This window comes from Magallana gigas, chromosome 5 (genome assembly GCF_963853765.1).
Source record: "Magallana gigas chromosome 5, xbMagGiga1.1, whole genome shotgun sequence".
NCBI lineage: Eukaryota > Metazoa > Mollusca > Bivalvia > Ostreida > Ostreidae > Magallana > Magallana gigas.
The window spans coordinates 35712979-35737586 of NC_088857.1; the positions used below are offsets into that span (position 1 = coordinate 35712979).

At 32.0% G+C, this 24608-nt stretch overlaps 1 protein-coding gene across 1 annotated transcript in view; it reads right to left on the reverse strand.

Annotated features, from left to right (window-relative positions):
* The window catches only part of LOC117684818 (MAM and LDL-receptor class A domain-containing protein 1-like), a 36290-nt gene extending 17826 nt beyond the window's left edge, over positions 1–18464 (reverse strand). Inside the window, exons 1-7 of the mRNA XM_034458507.2 lie at positions 18298–18464; positions 7657–7738; positions 5675–5902; positions 4062–4156; positions 3799–3931; positions 2101–2273; positions 1693–1774 (exon numbers count right to left, since the gene is read on the reverse strand). Coding sequence (XP_034314398.2) covers positions 1693–1774; positions 2101–2273; positions 3799–3931; positions 4062–4156; positions 5675–5902; positions 7657–7738; positions 18298–18438 — 934 coding nt within the window. The 5' untranslated portion in view covers positions 18439–18464. The remainder of the gene's footprint in view (positions 1–1692; positions 1775–2100; positions 2274–3798; positions 3932–4061; positions 4157–5674; positions 5903–7656; positions 7739–18297) is intronic.
* Between the last annotated feature and the right edge of the window lie 6144 nt (positions 18465–24608).

The window sequence follows — 24608 nt, forward strand, 5'->3', positions numbered from 1 at the left end:
ATACATAAAACGTTTCTTCAAAAATATTACCAGTTTAAAGTTTGCCTGCTTAAAGAAGTAAAATCAAATGCTAAGTGCAAAAAATTATCATTTATTGTGTGGTTTTAATGATTTTTCTCTAGAAAAGAGTTCTCGGCAAAACTTCTCGGTTTATTGACTTTATGTGAACTTACTTTATGAATGTTGTGTAATAATGAAATAATAACATGTTTGTATTATATAAATAAAAACATTGATAATTATTTTAAAGATAGTGGTTACATGCACAGTAAACTTAAAACGTGACGAGCGAGATACCTTAAGCTTCTATTCTTTTAAATTATTTTGATCCCCCTATGTGTTGTGTAAAGAAAGTTTGATTTAATGGGGCCCTACACTCAGTACCATGTGAGTTCAAATATGATACAATTGTTTTTAAATGTACTTCCTGACAATGGATTAAAATATTAAGATTTGTTTTTCTAAATAATACATACACTGATATTACAAGGAAGGAATATTTGCCAGTCGTACCATAAACCTTCGATTTTATATTTTCAGTACTTTGATTTAATAAACCGCCAGGTGGTTAATGAAATTGTATGAATTCTGCAGATATTGAATTAATTAGTATAGTAATCTAAGTAATTTAACAATTTAGGAACGTAAAATTAGCGTAAAACAGATTTTTCATCACTATTCACGGTGCTGCTGTTTTGTAGTTAAACGTTTTAAGGTAAATCCAGAGTCCGGTTCGTTTTAAATAAAGTGATTTATTTACGGTTAAATCTTTGGCTCACATCGATATTATCGATCATACGATCATTTAAGACGACATGTATTTGATTTAACGTATTGTTCAGATTTGGCTTGATGACTTTATTACAAACATACCTATTTTTTTCAAAAGGAGAGAAAAGCCATAAAATGGTCCAAAAACTTGGGGGAAGGGGGTACGTAACGGCAAAGGGGATGTGCTTCTGCACCCTTTCTATGTATTTTTGCCAGTTTGGCCCATTCTGCCTAATTGGTACATATCAGATTTTTTTCTCCAAAAAATTGCCAAAAACAACTTGTTTAACTTTATATCAACAATAGGGCAGTATACATGTTCAAGAGACCTTAATGCAAAAATAGCTGGTTTATTATGATAAACTTTTGGGGTTTTGTTAACAAAATATATATTTCTAAATTATTTTTTAAAAATGTATTTAAACGGTATAATTTTTTTTTGGAAATTTCCAAAAAATATGCAATTTTGTGATGTTTTGGAAGGCCGTATGAAAAATCTAACATTTTTAATATATATTTTAACAAAAATCAATTTGACTGTTTTCTTTTGATATTTGTTAATTGATTTTTCTTAAGTTATTACCTAACATGTCGTATTTTGGTGCATTATTTAATAAATTCTTCATTGTCAGATCATTCTTTATTTTAAAAATATTTTGTCAGTGTTAAACAGGAAAACAAACAAGCCAAAGTATAAACATTTCGGCTTTTTAAGTAAGTTTTATAGTTTTTTCTGTTCAAATATAGAGAATTTTTGTTTCACACAAATTGATGAAATTTCTCGATCTAACTTAAGATTCATGCATAATTGCAATATTACAAAAATGATCAAAGAAAAACGTGTATACCATTTAAACAAGAAACGTAATTTGAATCCACATATGTGATTATATACTGAACAATAAGAATAATTATACTTACTACAATGTTCTTTGTAAATTTTGAAATCGTCCAAAGCGATATCTGATTTATAGCCGCTACCTCTACGCCCTGTTATATTTATCTTAAAATATAAAATTTTATAGTATTTGTCTCTTCCAATTAACATAAAGTTGTGTACTAATTTATACGATAAATTAAACTAATTTTTTCCTCTAAAAACTGCAAATCTAACAGCTTACAGAACAAATCGTCCAACAACATATATTAAAAGTTTAGTCCAAAATTAGATATGCTAATTTATAACTATGAGAATATTTGAACTTCATTTATTCTCTTTGTAATCAATTTAGCATTTGAGTTTGAATAAACCATTCGATTTTCTGAAAATTTACTTTTCAAAGCTGTAATGTAGTGATAATTTTTATATTTCAGAACATAAAATTGTACCATTTCTGCATTAACCGGAAGAAATACAAATCCTTGGTTCCATCCCGTGTCTACATGCCCTGACTTTGACCATCGAGCGATTTCTGATCCAGATCTGTCTTCCACTATCACATCTAAATCGCCCATATCACTTCCTCTCATGTGAAAATAAAATTGGAAGCAAGCATTTGTTGCTAAAATATTAAGAATTGTCAATAAGACTAAACATAATTAAACATTATTATCATTATAACAATAATTGTTTTATCTTAGGAAATAGTGAAGTGAAATCATCATAGAAATCAATAAAATTACGAATATAAAGTTTTCAGGTAATTTGATTCATATTCTTATTCTCGTTTTTTTGTAAAGACCACCAAAACTATGCGGTATTGCGGACCTTGATTAAAGACAAAAACATCAGGAGTCGTACAAAGTCGTTCAACGGCAGCTATTGTATCCGGGCATTGATTGATGATATCGTGAACTTTTATGATTGTGAATACAATGTAGCTAATAGTGAATAAATAGTAGAGGAATACATGTTATGGACAGTTGCACTACGACGCATAGCATATTAGGTATGCTGACGAAAAAAGAAATAAGAACAGGCAAGTTGAGAACATGTGTCATTCTTAAGCTATTTTAACTCAGTAACGATTGTAAAATTTTAGGAATTATCGTAAGCAAAATGCAAACTAAATAGTTTTGTATATGTGTTGCTTTTGTGTTTTAAGAGTTATCTTTCTTTTGATTTTGTTTATAGTTTTTGCCCTTGTAGGGTATTTCGTCAGCCATGTTTGCTGATCTGTGTTTTTAGTTCAAGGCAATTGTGCCCTACCACAGTGTTAGTTAAATGTTTTTATTTGTCTTATGCATTGTGTAAATGATTATATATGAATGTAGGCTATCTTTTGATTCAACCTTTTGTATGCATAGTGTCTAATTTCTGCAAAGGAAGTGTTCAATGTTTTATAAACATGTACTGTACGTGGCTGATTTAAGGAAATCAATCTAAGGAAAGTTTTACTTATTAATTTTTTCTTCCATTCTTGGTAAGTGATTAAACTATTATCTATAGGTAATTTAGCAAGATATTTCTAGGAAGTTTGAATTATTTACACACTACCCCTATTTGCTCTAAAAATGTATTGAATACTGTTCATGTCATAAATCATTTTATTTGTACTCTATTGTCACATTGCTGTAATTGTATTTGTATTTTTCAGCTTTCTACCTTACACACAATAAAGGTTATACTACTGTCTCTGGGACAAAACAGTATACATAATATGTCCACGGATGCCAACGTTGAGTTTTTAAGTTTGTCGTACATTAATTTTGTAAGTTTTTGATGCACAGGTCCAATCGTGTTTCTCGAATGCTTCTCATACATATTGAAACACCTCGGCAATCTGCTGGAATATTATGCAGCTCTTTCATGTTCGGTAAACAAAAGGTGATTAGTTTTCACTTAACCTATTTTTCGGGCGATACAAAGACTTGTATAGACTTTTATAACGTTTGCCTCGGAACCCTGGATTTCTCTGCATGAAAAACGCATTAAACGTGTTTATGTTTTACATGAATCAAATTTAATTAGAAATAATTGGTGCGACTTTGAAAAGGTACTTGCTATGCAAACATAAAATTGCAATAAAAACAGTGTATTTAGTCATGCGTGCTGATAACACGTTGAGTTAGAAATTGGGTACTTGCTTAGATTTAAGTTTGCTAAGGATATTTCCATTACTCCTTCATTCCCCGTAGACAGGCCAGTTGCTTCCGTATAGGCGTAAAACGTCCCCTCCTTAGCCGAATATGGTCCAGTATTATCACTAGGTGTTCCGTTCTTAGAATTAAAAAAGATATCACCGTTGCATTTTAGAAGAGCGTATTAAAGAAAGAAGTATTAAAAAATCCAATAAATATTCATTTAGATAAAATAAAAAGCTAAAGAATTACAGAAGCAGTAAACATACACTATGCTTTCTCCATTTCATTTCCCCATGATTATAAATTGAGCATGTTTCAATGTCTGTTTCGAAGGAACACGAATACAAAACCAAAACTTCATCTAAAAAAAAAACCCCATAAAACTATTAAATGCTGCACAACACGGCCAGAGTATTTATATTCAAAATGGCAACAAACTGTAAGAAATATTATTTTGAACATTTCAACGAATCAATTCTAAAAATATGATGCAATTGCTGTAACAACAACTTTTTTCAATTACTGTATGGCTGACATCATAATTATATTGTTCTTGATTATAAGATTTTATTTCTTAGCTCAGGACTAGTAAGTAAAAGCTCTTTTGATAATTATTCTTTTCATACATTTACATGTACATATACAAAATCTTCTTCAACGCAACCATCATCTAAATGTTAAACACCTACGTAAATGTAAACGAATTCTCTAAAAAAATATTTTGGTTAAATGGAAACTAGTCTGGAGGAATTATCTCATTTTCGGTTGAGTCTTTAACTAGATTTATTTAAACTGAAACGAATGACAGATTAATATCAACAAAGATAATAAAATTAATTGATGTTTCTAATCAAGGAAGGGTATGTTTATACTTTATAGATGGAATTGATTGAGGGGCTTCGTTTACAGGGGATTGGATTGCAATAGTTACAACCCCCTTTAGAAATAAAGAGAAGAGATAGAGATTTATACTTGGTTATAATTTGAGTAATTGGATATTTTCTAATTAACTTTTTCGTCAGGCGATGTGTTTCATGTCAAAACTAAAATGAGAAATGTTTTGGTTAAGGAAATTAAAAACGACCAGTAACAACAAGAGGCCCAGAGGTCACATCGCTCACCTAAGCATCACAGTGCAACATTAACCATAACCCTGACTAAAGCAGATTTATTAAGTCCAATACATTATTTGGGACACTTTAGTAAAGTATGACTTGTTTAAAAAGATTTTTTTTGCATATAGATTTATGTTAAAAATGAACCCCTTTTGTTGTTCCAACAATTTAGAATCAAATTTATCATGATGACTTCTCATAATGTTTTAATATATGATAATATTATAAACTGTAGAATTGTTCTTATTAAAACAAATATTATTTTTAAATATTTTTCAATTATATTCCTATACTGGAAATATCCCAAAGACCCCCAACTTTGTTTAGCGTTATGTTTATAACAATTTAAAATTTAAAGAATATATCAATTTCAAAATTTGAAACCTCCTTAGGGCCCAATTAAGGGTGCAGAATTCAGAGTTTGAACGATTTAAAATGTACACTGTAACACGATGATTGCATAGCTATATTACATATGAATTTCCTTGCATTTTTAGTAGAAGACTATTGAAATAAATGAATTTATATATGAATATTGCGATGTCCAAACAGTTCTAAATTTTCTAGTTAAGTATGGCAACACGATTTTATAACCTTTCCTTGATCAGTATTATCTATAGTCTGTTTATGATGTTGAATGGTCTGATTTTGATTAGGAATGATGATATTAACAAACAACTTTGACAATTCTTTTTCGAATTAGAAATAAAGATATATACTTCATCAAAGTCTTTCCAGTGCATCGAGTACCCACTATATCTAACCTGAGCAGTTTGTAGGCTTGTTCAAAACACCGTCGTTACAGAAACAATTACTTCCCTCACAGAACGAGTTTTCGTCACATTTTGTTTTCTCTCGACAACTACACTTAACGCCAGTCCATCCATTTTTGCACAAGCATTCTCCGGTATCCTTGTCACACAATAAAGACTTACTTTGATCACAAACACAAGTTTTATTGCAGTTTGTCCCAAATGTAAAAGGCGGACAATCTGTGAAAAAAAGTATAAAAAGTATTTGCTGTAAAAAGCACACTTGGCTTATAAAGAAATGTAAATATTGTATAACCAATGCTACTTAATATTAAACAAGTTAAAATCTAGAGTGAATATCTATCTGTATAATTATAATTTTCTGTTTAGGTGTTGTCAATACTAGTTTATAAAAGAAAAGTTGGCATTTGCGCACAACCAGGTAATTCAGAGTCAAATGATAGAAAAAAATTATAAAATAACCATCTGTATTATATATTTGATATAAAATACAGAATTTTAGCGCCGCTGATATGAAGAAAGAAACGCCTTTAACACGTCCCCTGTATCGGATTTATACATGTATATATGGGATGTGATACAGAATTTGACATGTATTATTCTCTAATTAACAAGAAATATTATGGTGGCATTCTGCCATCCACATAATCCTAGTCAACATAGCATATCTCGTCAAGTCATGACAACTTTCTTTCTTCTTAACAAACTCCGACTTCTTTTTTGTCTTGTTTACATAAGCTATTATATTTTGTTGCGATAACTATTTCGACAAGATCATTTATCTTTTATTTTGACTAAAGTTTGTTGGATTTGCAAATGCTGCCATCCACAAAACGAGATAATACATGTATAAGAATTTCGAAACTCATTACTCAATTCCCTTACGTTTATAGAAAGGCCCCTCTGATATATATGAAAATATAAATGAAATATACCAAATTGCCCGTCAATTAGTGTCTGGTTAATTATCTTTTAATATTTGATCTTCAGTCGCAATTTCATATCTGAATCTGTAATTAACATGAATATATAAATATGCTGACTTAAAGAGCTTTAGACACCTTGAATGAAAGACAGATGACGCAAGGTTGATATTGAACTACATGTTAATAAAATTAAGTCATACGATTAAAGATTAGAATAATACTAGTACTTTTAAAAACCAATATCCAAAAAACTATTTATTATCTTTTGATTAGTTATGAAAACAAACAAATTCATTAAGATAAAGTAAAATTTACCAAAATAGAACAAAAGGTAAAAAGATGGTTATTTCAATTCTTAGCACAACACTTTTAATTTCAAGTAGTTTTTAAGACAGTGCAACTTTATTAATATGATGAAATGACGCAAAATACAGTGTATTAATGTGGAAAATAAAAATTAGCATAGTATATATTTTGAGGACGGCCTTATAATTTTCATTAATGATCTTCGATGTAGATCAGAGGTGTCCCTGGTAATGAGTTCTAAATGTCTATTATCAAATATCTTATCCCAACTTATCTTGTTTTGTGAATGGCAGTATTTGCAAATGCCACGAATTTTGGTCAAGATACAAGATAAATTATCGAGATTGCTATCCCCCAACAAAAAGTCGGTTTAGATTGAGAAACTAGATAGTTATCTCGATTTGACGAGATAGTTATCTTGACCAACGTGATATGCTATGTGGATGGCAGAAATATGCCACCATAAAATATATATAACAAATTATGCAAATATTTTGGAAACGATATCTTTCGATATTCAGTTATTAGGTAAACAGATGTTGCACTGTAAATTGGATATTTATACAGTGTAATTAATTAATTTTAGCGTGATGAAGTATTTTAATCAAAATCTAAAGAACGAGAGCGCAGTTGCATTCAATATAGGAACCCAAGGTTAGCTACCATTTAAACAAGAAATACTCATATCATCTGAATAAGGAAACGTGATTATTTATTATACTTTAAAATAATGATACTTACTACAATGTCCTTGGTAAATTTTGAAATCGTCCAAAGCGATATCTGATCTAAAGCCGCTACCTCTTCGTCCTGTTACGTTTATCTAAAAATATGAAGTTTGATATTGCATGTCTCTTTCATCTTTATACTGCCTTTTGACTATAGTTTGCCTATGAAAACGTCTTAAATAATAAATCATATTCACATACTGTAAATATTTTTCATAACACTTGTCTTTTCCCCATAACTCTTCTAAACTAAAAGATTATAAAATTAAAATGGCGAGGAATACATACATATCATTCAATTTCAATAAAGAAAGATGACACTTGGCATTATTAATTCCATAAACACAACAGGCCTTTTCTCTGTAATGGATATTTTTAACATTGTAATAGCACTAAAATGCTTTAAATGAAAAAATAAATGAAGTATAACTCAAAGTGAAGTCACAATTTTCTGATCTAGGTTATATACGTTATAGTTGAGCAAAAAATAGAAATTCGATTCTAAATGAAAAAAAGGTTGACTTATTTCAAACTTCCAAATTTGAGTATCCGATGTACATGTAGCTATTAGCGTTTGGTCTTACATTTCAAGCATGATGTTTACAATTTATATTGTTTATTTTACAAGTCGCTGTACAGTTTGGTACGGAAGCTCATTGAGGCCAGCTTAGCAGAAACAATAATTTCTTTTGCGGTTAAACGCAATAACGATTGCGTTTAATCGCAATCTTTTGCGTTAAATCGCAATAAGTTTTACGTTTAAGCGCAAAAGATTGCAATTAAACGCAATAACTTTTGCGTTTTAAACGCAAAGAACATTGCGTTTTAACGCAAAGGATTGCGTTTAAATGCAAAGTTTTGCGTTTAAACGCAAAAAATTATTGTGTTTAAACGCAAAGCTAATATTGCGTTTAAACACAATTATTTTTGCGATTAAATGCAATAATTTTGCGATTAAACACAATAATCGTTGCGTTTAAACGCAAAAGGTATTGGGTTTAAACGAAAAAGTTATTGCGTTTTATTGCAAAACTGTTTTTTAATTTGAAAATGACTTTTTTATTCAGACCGAAAGAAGAGGGTTATGTTGTTTGGACATACTAATGTTATGCAACAATCATCCGTCAATCTGTCCATCAAACGTAATGTTAGACATTTCTCGCTTTTCTCGTCGTGCTCTCTCCTCTATTTCTAATGGTTTTTCATATTGTTTCTCATAAATCGAATCTTAATTATTCAATAAAATCAAATAGTCCGCTCATACACTGTATAACTGCCATCCATAATGCTTTATTATATCATTGTCAAATGAAAGTGAAAATGTTTAAGTCTGGTCAATCTGTCAAAATTTCAGCAAAACCTCAAGAAAATTGCTACAAAGCTAATTACTACTGAAATCAAAGGTGTTTGTATATACAAATAACATATTAAAAATATACATTTGTATGATATGCGGAAAAAAGTTTTTTGGGGGTAAAAATTAAAAACATGGGTTTTCATTGAAAAATCGCAGAAATGTGGAAAAAATTAATAACCAAATTAAATCAATGAGTATCAATTTATGCTGTTTTAAAATGAAATGAGTTCATATGTACAACTGATTAAAGCGCTTTTACAACAAATATTGAAGTTATTTTGGGGTAAAAAATAGCATTTTTATTGAAAAATCGCAGAAATCTGGAAACATTTTATAAATTGGTATCAGCTTAATCTAAACTCCATTTTAAGTTTTATTTTGTCCGAGTAATACATGTAAAACAATTTCACGAGAAATACTTAAGATTCTTTGAGGTCAAATATTGCTTTTTTATATATTGTTATTAAAAAATTGTGTAAATGTGGGAAAAAGTAAAAACAATGTCAAATCAATTTGTAACGACTTTCCTTCACTCCAAATTACAAAATAGTATTTGAACAATTGAAATAATAACATAACATGAAACATTGGTCAAATTTATGGCAATTTTTTTTTTATTTTTTATTTTTATTTTTTTTATTTTTTTGAATCATGGTAATAAACAAATCATTAATAACCAAATCAAATCAATATGGTATCAGCTTATTTTATAACTTGATAACAAGATTGAATATGTACAATTGATGCAAATTGTTTACATCACAACCATGAAAAATAAAATGGAAATGGAATTAATATCCTTTTATTGTAAAGGAATATAACAGTTTTCTAATTTTAAATTTCGTTTTCACTCTCGTCATCAGATTCTGGATTATTTCTTGAATTGGAACAGTTGATTACTCTTCATTTTCCACATCGATCTGAACACGCTATGCCATTTTTTCGACAGCTACGTATACATTTCTTATTGTTGCAGTTGGTTTTACAATTACAGTGGATGATTTTCAATAGGAAGTCGGGTGCAGGTGGTTTTCACATTTCAATAGGTAGAAGTTTGCCAGTCCAACCCCATTCTGTAGGATCAAGATCTGCCACTGATTTGCCTTTCCAGTACTGACATTGTAAGTAAACTCGCATTGAATGAAATATGGCAGAATCATATGTTAGTGGAAGTGACTGCACTTGGACCACAGCATTCTTCTTAGATGACATTGTTTTTGTCGTGAACTTTCTCCATCTGAGAATGTCTAAACCCTCTAGCGGTACCCCACCATACAAGTTTACTAATGCTTCTTCTCCCGCCTTTATTATATCTTCTTTGCTAGAATTTTCTTGCAAAAATACAGCTCCTTGTGATTTTAGATAAATGTCAGTCATTATCTTTTTCAAGGCAGCAGGTTTTCCAATGCCATGCAAACGACTAGTTGTGTCACACCCTGTTAAAGCATGAATAAACAGGAGCTGACGACAACTATCACTTCCAAGAACTGACTTTGCTTTTGATATATCCCAAACTCTGTGGTTTTTCATTGACGTTTGTTTGTCAGTGGTGAAAAAGATTTGTCTGCCTTCTTTTGCATAATGGCACAGCTGAACTAGCAAATCAGTGTCTTCTCCATACGCAACCACTGTGTGATCGTCTGCCTTATCAACAGCTGTCTGACATATCAACAAATTTGCATCACCCTCACTTTGTATAGCTTCGATATTGCTCTCTTGCAGTTTTCGTACAAGGAGTTCAGCAAAGCGTTGCTTGCTTGATACATTCAGAAGAAAAGTTTCCTTCTCTATTCTCAGTGGCATATTCTCAGTAAAAGTGATTGTGTTTGTTTGAATTCCTTTACTGCGCCTCATGTGAGTAATATCTTTAGAAGACGTACCGATGTCACCATCCATTACAACGATGGGATTTTGAAAGCGCCTTTTGACATGATCAACATATTTTGAGCAAATCTGGGAAAATGTCTCGCCTTTGGACCATGGTATTCGATGCAGTAGAGATACTCAATCGATTACATTTAATAGATTTGTTGTTGGGAGTTCTTCAGCATGGCAGTCACCTGTACTCCATATAGCTTCACCAAGCAATGTTTTTGCTGCCTGCTTTAAAAGACCATTTGCTTCAAACTTTGATGACGGAAAGCTTGAAAGTTCATATTGAAACAACTCAGCTGTTGTGTTCAGTGTTTCTGATCCAACAGTTGTCAACCTCTGAAACATGAGCTGAGGATCAATTTGCGAGAATTGTGTGATATTACTGTTCGATGTTCCTTTTATATCAAAAAGAACCGCTTGATCTTTCCTTTTAAATGAAATTTCTGATACCAATTGTCCAGCCATAGACTGTATAATTTTTTCGCCTATACTCTTTGCAGCACCTGCATTTGCGTCGTTGTCAGCAATCATTCCGGTTGCATTGCCTGATTATATTTTGCTAATGTTGGCATAGACAAAAACCATTGCGCCCTCTGAGCTTCCCCCATTCCTCTTCCACATGTTAATCCGCCTGTAGATTTCATGCTCCTCATCAATACCTGCTCTATAATCAAATCAGTAGACAAACCTGACCAACACCGATCGGTTCTTCGTAAAACATGATTTCCTTTCATGAAATGGTTATATAACCCTGGGTGGACTCTGTCTAGGTCCTGCATTTGAGATAGATACAAATACACAGATTTAGCATACAGATTGTGACTTGCAGCTGCATAATATGGCAACATTTCCTGCAATGTGGAAAGATAAAGCTTCCAATCCCCTGTCATTTCTGCAACCAAGAATCGTTTCAAAATGGCAACCATCTCACTAAATAAAAGCCATACTTTTGCTGTTCAAGATTGTTTGATTTCATTTGTTTTGTCTTGAATGCGCTTCTCCAATGCAGTGAAAGCAGGATCATCAATAGCCTGCTTAACAGAAATGTCTTTCGAACACATGCGACTGTAAAACTCATCTGCTTTGTCCAAAATGGGATTTGCTTCCTCAAAGTCACTTTCAACTTCATCACACTGATTCATATCGAATATATGTTCGTTAAGCGTGCATTGCATCGCAGTGTCTAAAATCATCATTGCTCGAACTGCACGGGAAACTGCCTTCCCACTTAACATATGACTAACAGCGTTTGGGGCATATATGTGTTGTAGTATTTTTCTAAGCCCAGAGCCTGACATAATTCTACCGATGATGCCAATAAAACTCATCTCTGCGTGGAAAGCTCCCAGACGTACGACAACGTTGCTACATTCCTCAATATCATACAGTAACTGCTTTACAGTATAAGGGTTGATCAAACGTTATGATTGGAGTTCGATTATATGGTGAAGCTTCTTTGGAAACAAACATCAACGTTGAAAAATACAATTCAAATCACTTGGGTTCAAATCAATCATGCGCAAAAACGTTATATCTGAAACACTTTGATTATTGCCTTTTTGAACCATTTGCATCATCCCAGACCAACCGGGCAGAGATGATCTTAAAAGCAATAAAACATTTCTCAAGGTGTCGATCTTCCAAGAAAAGTTCATGCTTTTAAGAGGTCTCAGCTCTTGGAATTTAAGTTGCGTGAACGTCTTATGTTTTTTCCGCATTGAAGTAAAATAAGCTAATATGGCCAGATGCAATTAAGTCATCAGTTGTAACATCCAGGCGTTGAATGCGTAGAGGGTTTTTTCTAACCCGGGAGACAAACAAGATATAATCCCCATACCATGAAAGGTGTTATTTCCATCAATGGTGTCGATGTTATGGTCTACATTATCTGCTACAAATTGTAGACAATGTGATTCGTCTAAAGGGCATGTCTCTTGCTTTGATGAAATGACAGCAAAGATTCGAATTTCTTGACTTCAGATTATGATGAACAAAATCCCATACTGTTTTGGGCATCTATTAGAAACCTGGACCTAAACATATGATGCAGTTGCACTGGTAGTTCAATTTGAAGAGGTTCCATCACTATTCTTGGTCTTGTGGCTTGTATGATAGCTTGACCAATTGAATTAATTTTGGTTGATGAGACATTCTCAGAAGTTACTACTTTCAGAAATGATGATAAACTGTCTGGTAAATGACCCTATTTTGACAGAATATCCTGAACACTTGGATAAAATGTTTTATCTACCGGCATGTTTCGTATATCATTCTTGATCAGTGTTGCCGCTGTTTAATCAGAAACCTTTTATTCTCTTCGTCAGACTTAAGAACTGATTCCTTATAGAAAGTATGCAGTATGGTTGCGGCATTCTGGCGAAATGTAACTACATTTTCTTTGCCGTTTAATTCAGTTATTATGATTGAATTACCATAATGCTCCTTTAATTTTATTTTCATATGTTGATTGGAATATGCCTCATCTTCTGAAAGACTTTTCATGTGGTTTACTAGATCTTTGATATTTGTCTGTTTGTCGTCATTTTCTTCCAAGTATTTTGTCACTTGTAAGAACAATGTGTGGCTAGTATTTGGTCAACATCGTGAATAAGATGCATTTTCCTTACGTTTTGAAAACACCTCTGGCACTTTTTTCTCTGATGAAAAATTACCACCACAGGTACTGTGATAAACAGCATCAGCCGCATGAAGGTCCCTAGCAAATTCTATCCTACCTTTAACTTCGACTGCCCATTCGTCGTTTCTATCAGTGCATATCTGTTCTAAAGTTGATTGAAACTGAGTTGTTTGAACCGAGTGTACACCATGTTTTTTTTTCGTTTTGCATTAACATTTACCGGTTTTACCCAAAAAAGACAGTCTTCTTTAAAATGAAATTGCATTTCTGATCTAAGTGATTTGGATGGAATAGGGATTACCGGTGATGTTGACTTTCTTCAAACTTTTTATGACTATAGGATTGACATAAGTGCGTCGGCCTAGATCTTTCTTGCAGAAAACACACAAATCCATTTTCTATATTCATTCGATTCATAGTGTTTTAAGTTTTTAAATCACGTGAATCGAAGAATATTATTTTCAAAAAATTGTTTTATCCATGTATGTGCATAAATTTTAAATATAAGGCTTAAAGAATTATAAATCAAACTGAATTTCAAAAACTGCTTAACTTGTATGCGTATAGAATGCATAAAATTGTCACACGGCTGACCGTTGATGATTTTTTCAAACAATTGAAGGCGATTTCCCTTTCAATAAAAAATTGTTATTTTGGCATCTGTTTTGAAATATTTGATTTCAGATTATGGAACTTATGTTAATCTACAGTCAAATATCAAGAATCGGGCACTGGGTGATTGTTCTGGTGCGCAAGATTAGTTAGTCGCCTACTTGGTCTGAATTTATATCGTAACCTACTTACGCAAAGCAGCGAATAAAAAAAAAGTTACCTAAGAATCCAATTTTAATGAACTGATGTAACAGGAATGATCATTGCAGCTTATCTAATATCAATGACCAAGCTTTCACAGCGTCTCAGGGATTTGTGAAGTGATGCGTCACTGTCTTGTGTCATCATGACGTCATATTTTCTGTGTATGGAGGACAAACCGCACCATAAATTGAAATTGAAATTTTACGATTTGCGGTCACATTAAAGATCCTTTTTTCAACGTCTTCCGCAAATAATATTTTTGTATATTTTTAATATGTTATTAAGACTGTATTATAGTATAACTTAAAGCAGAAAAACCTTTTGTAGCAATTTTCTTGAGGTCATTTTGTATATTGACTAGACTATTTATTCAATATGACGGACTGATTTGGCATTTATTGTAATTGTTATATCACTGATTTGAATAAGTGATATCACCTATTACAAAAGTGATAGCATTTATTAGAATGGGTATTATCACCTATCAATCACCTATTTATCTTGTGATTTGAACAAGGGATATCACATATTTGGAAAAAAATGATACATGTATCACTCTTTGAGTTCGAATAGATGTAATCGCCTATTCATCAAATAAATAATTTTACTTTTTGAAAAGGTGATATCACCTATTCAATTTGGTAATATCTTGGAGATAATAAATTTTCATAGTATAGCACCATCAATGCAACTGTTTGTGCAAGTTCCATTTGTTTTAATTTGTCACGCGAATCGACATGCCGTCATTAAAAAGGCCCCTTAGTATAATGCTCTTTGCGAAGGAGTCTTTTCCGTTTTTTCAATTCAACTGTTTCTCACAGTCTAGATACCAAGTATCTGGCAAGCAAACATCACTGGTGCATCCATCAATAGCCATTTTGCATGTTATCATTTAGGAAGAATTTGAAAACAAATATAAGCAAAGACTTATTTTTTCTCGTGTATTTATTTATAGCGCGATCCTTCATTTAAGTATACGTTTGCTTAGAAGTGCCTGATGCTTTTAAGTTATGACAGCTTAATATTTATTATAAGTTAATCAAAGTGAAACCAGAAATTGAGTCTTTGTGATGTGTCAAGTGTTGCCATCAAATCAAGGACTTAGTACATATATTAAGTGTTTATATAAACAAATGAATTGATTGCGATTTAACGCAAAAATCAATGCGTTTAATTGAACAATCATTGCATTTAATCGCAAAATCATTGCGTTTAATCGCAAAATTATTGCGTTTAATCGCAAAAACTTTTGGTTTTAAACGCAATATTTTTTTGCATTTAAACGCAATATTTTTGCGTTTAAACGCAATAATTTTTCGATTAAGCGCAATACTTTGCGTTTAAACGCAATCCACTTTGCGTTTCATCGCAATACTTTTTGCGTTTTATCGCAATCTTTTGCAATTAAACGCAAAGTACATTGCAAATAAACGCAAAAGATTGCATTAAAACGCAATAACTATTTACTGAACTGGTCTCAATAAGCTTCCGTACTATCCGTTTTCACGGATCTTTATCTATACCCGAAAGGAAATCTGTTAGCCAAAGGATAATGAAATAAACAGATCGTTAGGATGGAGAAACAAAGCAAACATCGTTATGTGTATTGTTAACACATTATTTTAAATAACCATTGTGATATATTGTGTACAATCTTGAGTCTCAGGTTATACAATAACTGACGCAATAAACGTTTTCCGGTTTACAAACAGTACAGATTGGAAACGAAGTTATCATGGATAGTCCATTTATTTAAAGCTATTCACGCAATAAAATCACGAATTCTATATCTGTAAAATAAAGTTGCGTAAATTGAGAGAATTGTCGAGTAGTATTAGAGAACACCTCAATAAAAGTATTTCCAAAAAAATTTCATTCTGATAATAAAAAATTAGAATTATTACAATTAGGAATCGTTGCATTTTCATAGACATGAATGACTGAAGAGCAAAACCAACCTCGCATACCCGCAGAAAATCAAGAAATTGTTTTGTTTGGTTTATTACATGTACATATCTGTTACGATTGTGTAAGTGTGAATTTTAAACTAAAAAAGGTGAATTTTACACTTTAAAGTGTAAAATTTACAGATTAAAGTGTAAAATTTACATATTAAAGTGTTAAATTTACAGATTAAAGTGTGAATTTTACACTTTAAAGTGTAAAGTTTACACTTTTAAGTGTGAATTTTACAGATTTAAGTGTGAATTTTACAGATTAAAGTCTGAATTTTACATATTTAAGTGTAAAATTTACAGATTAAAGTGTGCATTTTACAGATTAAAATGTGTGCATTTTACAGATGAAAGTGTGAAATTTACAGATTAAAGTGTAAAATTTACAGATTAAAGTGTGAATTTTAAACTTTAAAGTGTGAATTTTACAGATTTAAGTGTAAAATTTACAGATAAAAGTGTAAATTTTACAGATTAAAGTGCAAATTTTACAGATTAAAGTGTGAAATTTACAGAATTAACTCTGAATTTTACAGATTAAAGTGTAAAATTTACAGGTTGAAGTGTGAATTTTACAGATTAAAGTGTAAAATTTACAGAGTAAAGTGTAAAATTTACAAATTAAAGTTGGAATTTTACAGATTAAAAAGTAAAATTTACAGATTAAAGAGTAAAATCTACAGATTAAAGTGTGAATGTTACACTTTAAAGTGTGATTTTTACAGATTAAAGTTTGAATTTTACAGATTAAGGTGTGAATGTTACAGAGTAAAGTGTAAAATTTACAAATTAAAGTTGGAATTTTACAGATTAAAAAGTAAAATTTACAGATTAAAGTGTAAAATCTACAGATTAAAGTGTGAATGTTACACTTTAAAGTGTGATTTTTATAGATTAAAGTTTGAATTTTACAGATTAAGGTGTGAATTTTACAGATTAAAGTGTGAATTTTACAGATGAAAGTGTGAAATTTACAGATTAAAGTGTAAAATTTACAGATTAAAGTGTGAATTTTACACTTTAAAGTGTGAATTTTACAGATTTAAGTGTAAAATTTACAGATAAAAGTGTAAATTTTACAGATTAAAGTGTAAATTTTACAGATTAAAGTGTGAATTTTACAGAATTAACTGTGAATTTTACAGATTAAAGTGTAAAATTTACAGATTAAAGTGTAAAATTTACACTTTAAAGTGTAGAAAATAAGAAAATGTGAAGTGTATATGTGGCACTAATACGCTTCCGTAAATACACTTCCCTATGCCTGTCTTAAAAGTATAACACTTGTAAAAACTAAAATTACCCTGAGGGGGAAAACATATGTCCAGTTATGTATATACGACCCTGATTGCTCATACACGTTTAAATTCAATAAAATTTTATATCGCGATCAAATTCAGCATTGTAATTCCCAACATAAAGGTAACTTTAATAAATAAACAAAAAACATGCGTTTTCAACGTCATTCATAATTGAAAATATTGCGTATTTCGCTTTAAAATCAATGATATATATTTCTGCATTTATTTAAAGAATGCGGAATCATTCATTGAGTATCATGAGGTGATCAAATATGGTCAGGGTGATCAAATCCAATAAAGCTCGAAAGGATTTTTGATAGATTTGATCACGTCCGATCGTATTTGATCACCTCATAATATTCAAAGAATGATTCCTTATTACTTATATTTATATAATTTTCAACAATTGTACTTGTATTAAATCATATATTGATGAACTGTATTGGACATTACATTACAAAATCAATGCTTAGTGTTATCACAAGCAACGACACTGTAATATGTGAATTTTCTGACATTATCTGTTTTATTATATAGAATGAAACTATAAAATAGTCAAATGTTGCAAAAAACTAACTTTAATTTAAGCTTGATGAGATGATAGAGTAGGGTAGGATGAATAGGATCTATGGAATAATTTCTGTTTACAATATGATGTATTGTTTATCTTTTTCCATACGGCATTTTCATCTTTCAATTCATGAATTCCTACCATTTCTGCTTGAACCGGAAGTGATACAAATCCTTGGTTCCATCCCGAGTCTACAGACCCCGACATCGTCCATCGAGCGATATCTGATCCAGATTTGTCTTCCACTATCACATCCAAATCGCCCATTTCACTTCCTCTCATGTGAAAATAAAATTGGAAGCAAGCAGTTGTTGCTGAAAATATTTTAATTTTTTTTTATCATAAAAGAGCTTTTATCAGAGCCATAATTTTAAAAAAACGCAGATGGTTTAGGTTCAATCACACAATCAAAGGAAAGTAATATAAAAATGAATGAACTAAAAATAATAAGATGTCACTTAAGGTAAGGTTTGCGACTTGCGTTCCTAGTTTAATTTTTGAAATTGTAGCAAAATTGTAATACCATTTTGTTCATTATATTAGAATATTTCTACTTACAAAATTCAAATGATTTTGCCGGACCCGTTTTATAACTACAAAAGGTCAAAAGGTCAAAGTCCATGACTTCAAACTCTCATATAAATATATATATATATATATATATATATATATATATATATATATATATATATATATATATATATATATATATATATATATATATATATACTTAGTAATAAATACAGGCATATGTGATACAGATGACATCCCACAACTAATATCGGCCTCCGGGGCTGATACAGGTTATCAGCCCTAGGGCTGATACGGATCCGTATCACACCCCTTGCGGAACTCCTCTGCCATTTTCCGTTTCGGCATTTGTGCATGTTTGCAGATGAAAAATGAAACATTTTTTGCAGTCGACATTTTTAAATGCAGTTAAAAATTCAGTTTTGGAACATTTAATTTTACTTAAAACACGAGGAAATTCCAGTTCTGTATCTACATGTTGGTAAAACAATAAGATTTCATATTTTTATTTAATACATGTGCAGACTACTTTCAGATAATATTTGAAATCAATTGGTTCAAGTTTTTACATAATTTATTACTAAGTATATAATAAATATAATAATAAATACAAATGTACCCTTTTTCCATATCACAGCCTGTATCAGCCCTCGACCAATATCACCCCTCAGGCCTTCGGCCCTCGGGCTGATATTGGAGTCTTGGGCTGTTACAGGCTGTATCTCTTTATATACAGCACAAAGAAATTCACCTTATTGGAGCCCAACCCTCCGCCCTGCCCAGGGCTTCAACTCACGACCTCTGGAACCCATTCTCCTAGCAGTGAGCGGCCACCGCGCTAACCACTACCACTCGACCATCAAGGCAAGACAAAAACTTGCTTTCGATGACGAACGGAACCTAGAGCGCTGGTCTATCTATCTATCTATCTATCTATCTATCTATCTATCTATCTATCTATCTATCTATCTATCTATCTTATTAAAACCCATTGTTGTGCAAATCTGTGAAAATTGACAAAGTGCGTGTGTCCTTTTACTTTTTCACGAAATACTACAAAACCCCATGACAAATTTCAAAAATTTAAAGTCAATTATTACGTCATATAAATATTGACGTCACATCTAAAATAAAGGGTAGTTTAGGTCACGTCACAATCAAGTTCTGTGTTTTCTACCTGTAACCGCAAACCTCACCTTAATAATTTTTCTTAGTACACGTATTTTCATCTAAGTCGCCATTACTACACTAAGAAATGTAGTATTATTAGTTTGCCTTAACTATATACAAAAAATAGGCATGGAAGCGCTGATTTGTAAAATGTCAGCAAATTAGTTGTTTAATCTTGTAAAATGTTCATGATGCTTGAAAATCACATGTTGCTAAATAGTAAATAAATAACTAGAGCCGAGCTCGTTGCAAAGCAACGAGCAGGTCCTCCGTCGCAACTTCGTGTCACGAAAGGATTGTCCATCAGTCTGATTGAAACACCTCCTTCTCCTAATACTTGTTAGAGCCTGACGGACCCTATATTGATAATAGGTCATCTTTACAGGACCATTTCTTCTTACCAATTAGAGCTTTAGAAAATTGATCGGAACTTTTCAAATGGAGACAAAAAAATTAATTCATGCCTGTTTTCTATGTAACCTTTATTGAGTATTGCACCACTCATTAAACAGATAAAGGCATATCTTTGCTAAGTAGGAGTTTATTTAGATTGTATTTAAATGTGGAGGTCAAGTGGAGATGATCAGTTATTGATACAGGTCTATCAGCACTGGCGTCGGAAGCAAATTTAAAGGGGGGGGGGGTTTAGACTAATCCTCAGAAATATTGAGGTAAACAAAACTAATTCCCCTAGCCCCCCGGTTCCGACGCCTATGATCAGACCATGACGAGTGTAAGGAGAAGGGAAATGGTTTTAATGAGACTGGATTATCAATATGATAATAGTAAGTTCCAAAAATCGAAAACGAGACTCAATTTCAAAGTATTATATTCATACTAGGTAAGTTCTTCGTTTAACTTGCTTCACGTTTAGGGTAACTTTAAAAATGACATCATATATGTACATGTATATAATTAATTTAATTATAATAAAAGTGTGTGTGTGGCGGTGGGGGGAATGACCCCAAAAAATCAATTTTCTAAACGTTAACTTAAGGGAAATTTTGGTTGCGAGAAAGAGTGGGGGGGGGGGCATTACTTCCACTGGACCATCTAAAAGGTACTGTTAGCAAACTCACAAATGATACCCCGGCTAAGAAAGAAGTCATTACTCACGTATTTCTCTATTAGAGAATAATGGATGCTTCTTTTTCTTATAGTGAGTCAGACAAGGCAGAGTATATTTACAGGTCACAATATCTTTATGTCAAACTTTAGCTTTTACTCATTTCCATTAATACAAGATATGACACATGTTTAATATGACTTTGTACATGTGCAACTGACCCTTGGTCAAGTTCATGACACATCATCGGTCATAAGGAATCTTTACATGAAATAGAAACTCCCAATGTTTCACCTTAAATGACTTAGGGACAAATCATTACACACTCTCAGGTCATAAGCAATCTTTGTGTGAAGTAAGAAATTCCAAAGTGGACCGGAAACCAATTTTGCACATTTCCTGCCAGTGACCTTTACTTGGGTTAAGGTCATGACGCTTCGTCAGGTAATGAGTAATATTTCTATAAAGTAAGAACACTACCAATGTTTCTTCATCAGAACGATATAGACCGGACACGACGGACGGACGGACGGACGGACGGACAAGGTGATTTTTAGTTACCCCCCCCCCCCAATTATTTTCGTCGGGTATAAAAATCCTGTTTGATCGTTTTATGCGGCACAAAAAACGACCTTTATTTTTCAATTATTTCTATTATATCACATATAAATATTGTGTAAAAGTATGATTTGTATGCACATTTGAGTTCTTCTCATCATCGTCGGAAAGGATAGGAAACCCTTGGGTTCCAATGATGTCTTTTCATTGACATTTGTCAATTTGCATCACTAAGTGATTTCCAAGTGGTAAGGTATCAAAGCTTTTGAGATGTTACATGTAGATACTGAATTTCTATGGATCTAAATTTAAGGTTAAAAAAACAGCACTTTTTTTATATAGTAAAACAAAATCTAAAATACTCGTACTCGTACACATAAATAAGAAGATATAGCGAAAGTCATTAAGACTTTATTTATTTCTTCTGTTCTAGACTTTTTCAGAGTTAACAAGCTACAAGTTAACAATCTCCCATTTTGACAAGTCAGATTTAAAATAAAATATTCAGCTGAGTGTTAAGTCATTTAATTTGCATAACAACCTCCTATTACACAACTTCAATGATTTTTTTTTATCAACGTGCATATAACAATAAGTAAAATCCCCAAGAACACATATCTATCGCAATTAAGTGCATACATTTTTGGGAGGCAAAAACGCTGCTATATTATAGTCTGCAAGTCAATTGAACTATGGTCTTTCAAAGAAATAAGAAACTGTCGACACTTACAATACTCTGATGATTTCTTTGACGACCGACTTCATTGCTTAATGTAGTCGTATATCATTACTTCTAATCATTAGAACAAATTTTATTTAATCTTTGACTTAAAACTGTTAACTTATACAACCAAAGACATAAATAACTTATTAAGTTATTTATGTCTCTGATAATTTATATTTTATTCTAACTATAGAAGTTTAGCGTGTTCAACAGGTTAATCTTTTAGCCACATTCTCAGATGACGATATCGCACCTTTAATGTGAGGATGATTGACATCGAATATTTAGATACTTATTGTTTAACAATTGATCACTGCAGTGAAAGCATACTTCAAAATGTTACTCAATTATATAACAATTGCTGATCTGCAGCGGGGGGGGGGGGGGGGGGCAATATTCTGAGCTATGTGCGCTGACGCGACACGAGATTTTCGGTCGCACGTGGAGCGGATTAAATTAGCATAGACTGACCGAATAAACACACGGGTGGGAAAGTGACACACATAAAAAAATTAACACAAGTAAAGTAGTCGCCAAAAATTGGTTTTCGCCACATTTTGAAAAAAAGAAAGTCCTTGCACTGTGATCATGTAACCGATAAAATCTAAACAAAACTTGTTTAAAAACTCATGTGAACATTCTTAAAATAATCACTGAATCCCTCAATTCCGGACAATTCTTTTATCGTGGCAGCCTCTATCGCATGTGTTAATTTGATATTTGATTTTTTATCCTGCCTTGAACGCTTGGAGAGTGTTTTATGTTCTAAATCCTCTCTCTCTCTCTCTCTCTCTCTCTCTCTCTCTCTCTCTCTCTCTCTCTCTCTCTCTCTCTCTCTCTCTCTCTCTCCTTTAGTGCAACCCAATGAAAATGTCCACTACTTCCTACGATATCTGTAAAACCTCTCAGCAGTATTTAGCGGAAATATTCGTAGGTAAATAAAAAAAATTAAGTTGAAACACAAGTCAATAAACAAATAGTTTAGATCGTACAAAATATCAATACACATGCACGTGTGATAACGTACATGTAGAAAAACATGAAGCTACCGCAGATCACTTGTCAACTCGCGCAGGATCTCCTTGGCTATGTGCGAGGGGTGATCATGCATAATAATAAGAAACAGTACGAAAACAATAAGGTCTTCTGTTGGAAACGGAAGACCTTAAAAAGAATTAGTATAAGGTCTTCCGTTGAAAACGGAAGACCTTAATTAGAGGATTTCAAGAATCTGCTTTTACACTACATACTATAGCACACATATTTCTCGACGAAAAATAAAAAGAAATAAGGAGAGAAACGCTGCCACCATATTTTAAAATGTGTTGTGAAAATTTATTAAACGAGTAAGATAGAAGACGAGGTACGCTGATATCTAATGTCATAAGCAATAAAATGTTAACGCTTGCCAAAGCATAGTTTTCAACCTGTTGAAATATCATGTAACTTGATCGCTTTTGTCTGACGGGTGATATCACAAGGGAAGTAGCATTTTCACAATATACTTCCTACTTATCAGTTACACATTTCAGACTATATAATAACCTAGAAGATGTTTAAATCGCTCGCCTCACAACATTAAATTTAAAGGACTACATGTGGGTGCGGTAATATGCATTTCACCCCAAAATTAATTATTTTAAAAAGCTTTAAGAATAAGGTGGCAGATAGTAGAAATCATATTGAAAATAAGTGTGTAAAAGGTTATCACCACAATGACGTCATAATGTAGAAATGACGTCATGAAAATTGTCTAATTGTCTAGTTTTTGCCCTTGTAAGGTATTTCGTCAGCCATGTTTGCTGATCTGTGTTTTTAGTTCAAGGCAATTGTGCCCTACCACAGTGTTAGTTAAATGTTTTTATTTGTCTTATGCATTGTGTAAATGATTATATATGAATGTAGGCTATCTTTTGATTCAACCTTTTGTATGCATAGTGTCTAATTTCTGCAAAGTAAGTGTTCAATGTTTTATAAACATGTACTGTACGTGGCTGATTTAAGGAAATCAATCTAAGGAAAGTTTTACTTATTAATTTTTTCTTCCATTCTTGGTAAGTGATTAAACTATTATCTATAGATAATTTAGCAAGATATTTCTAGGAAGTTTGAATTATTTACACACTACCCCTATTTGTTCTAAAAATGTATGGAATACTGTTCATGTCATAAATCATTTTATTTGTACTCTATTGTCACATTGCTGTAATTGTATTTGTATTTTTCAGCTTTCTACCTTACACACAATAAAGGTTATACTACTGTCTCTGGGACAAAACAGTATACATAATATGTCCACGGATGCCAACGTTGAGTTTTTATGTTTGTCGTACATTAATTTTGTAAGTTTTTGATGCACAGGTCCAATCGTGTTTCTCGAATGCTTCTCATACATATTGAAAC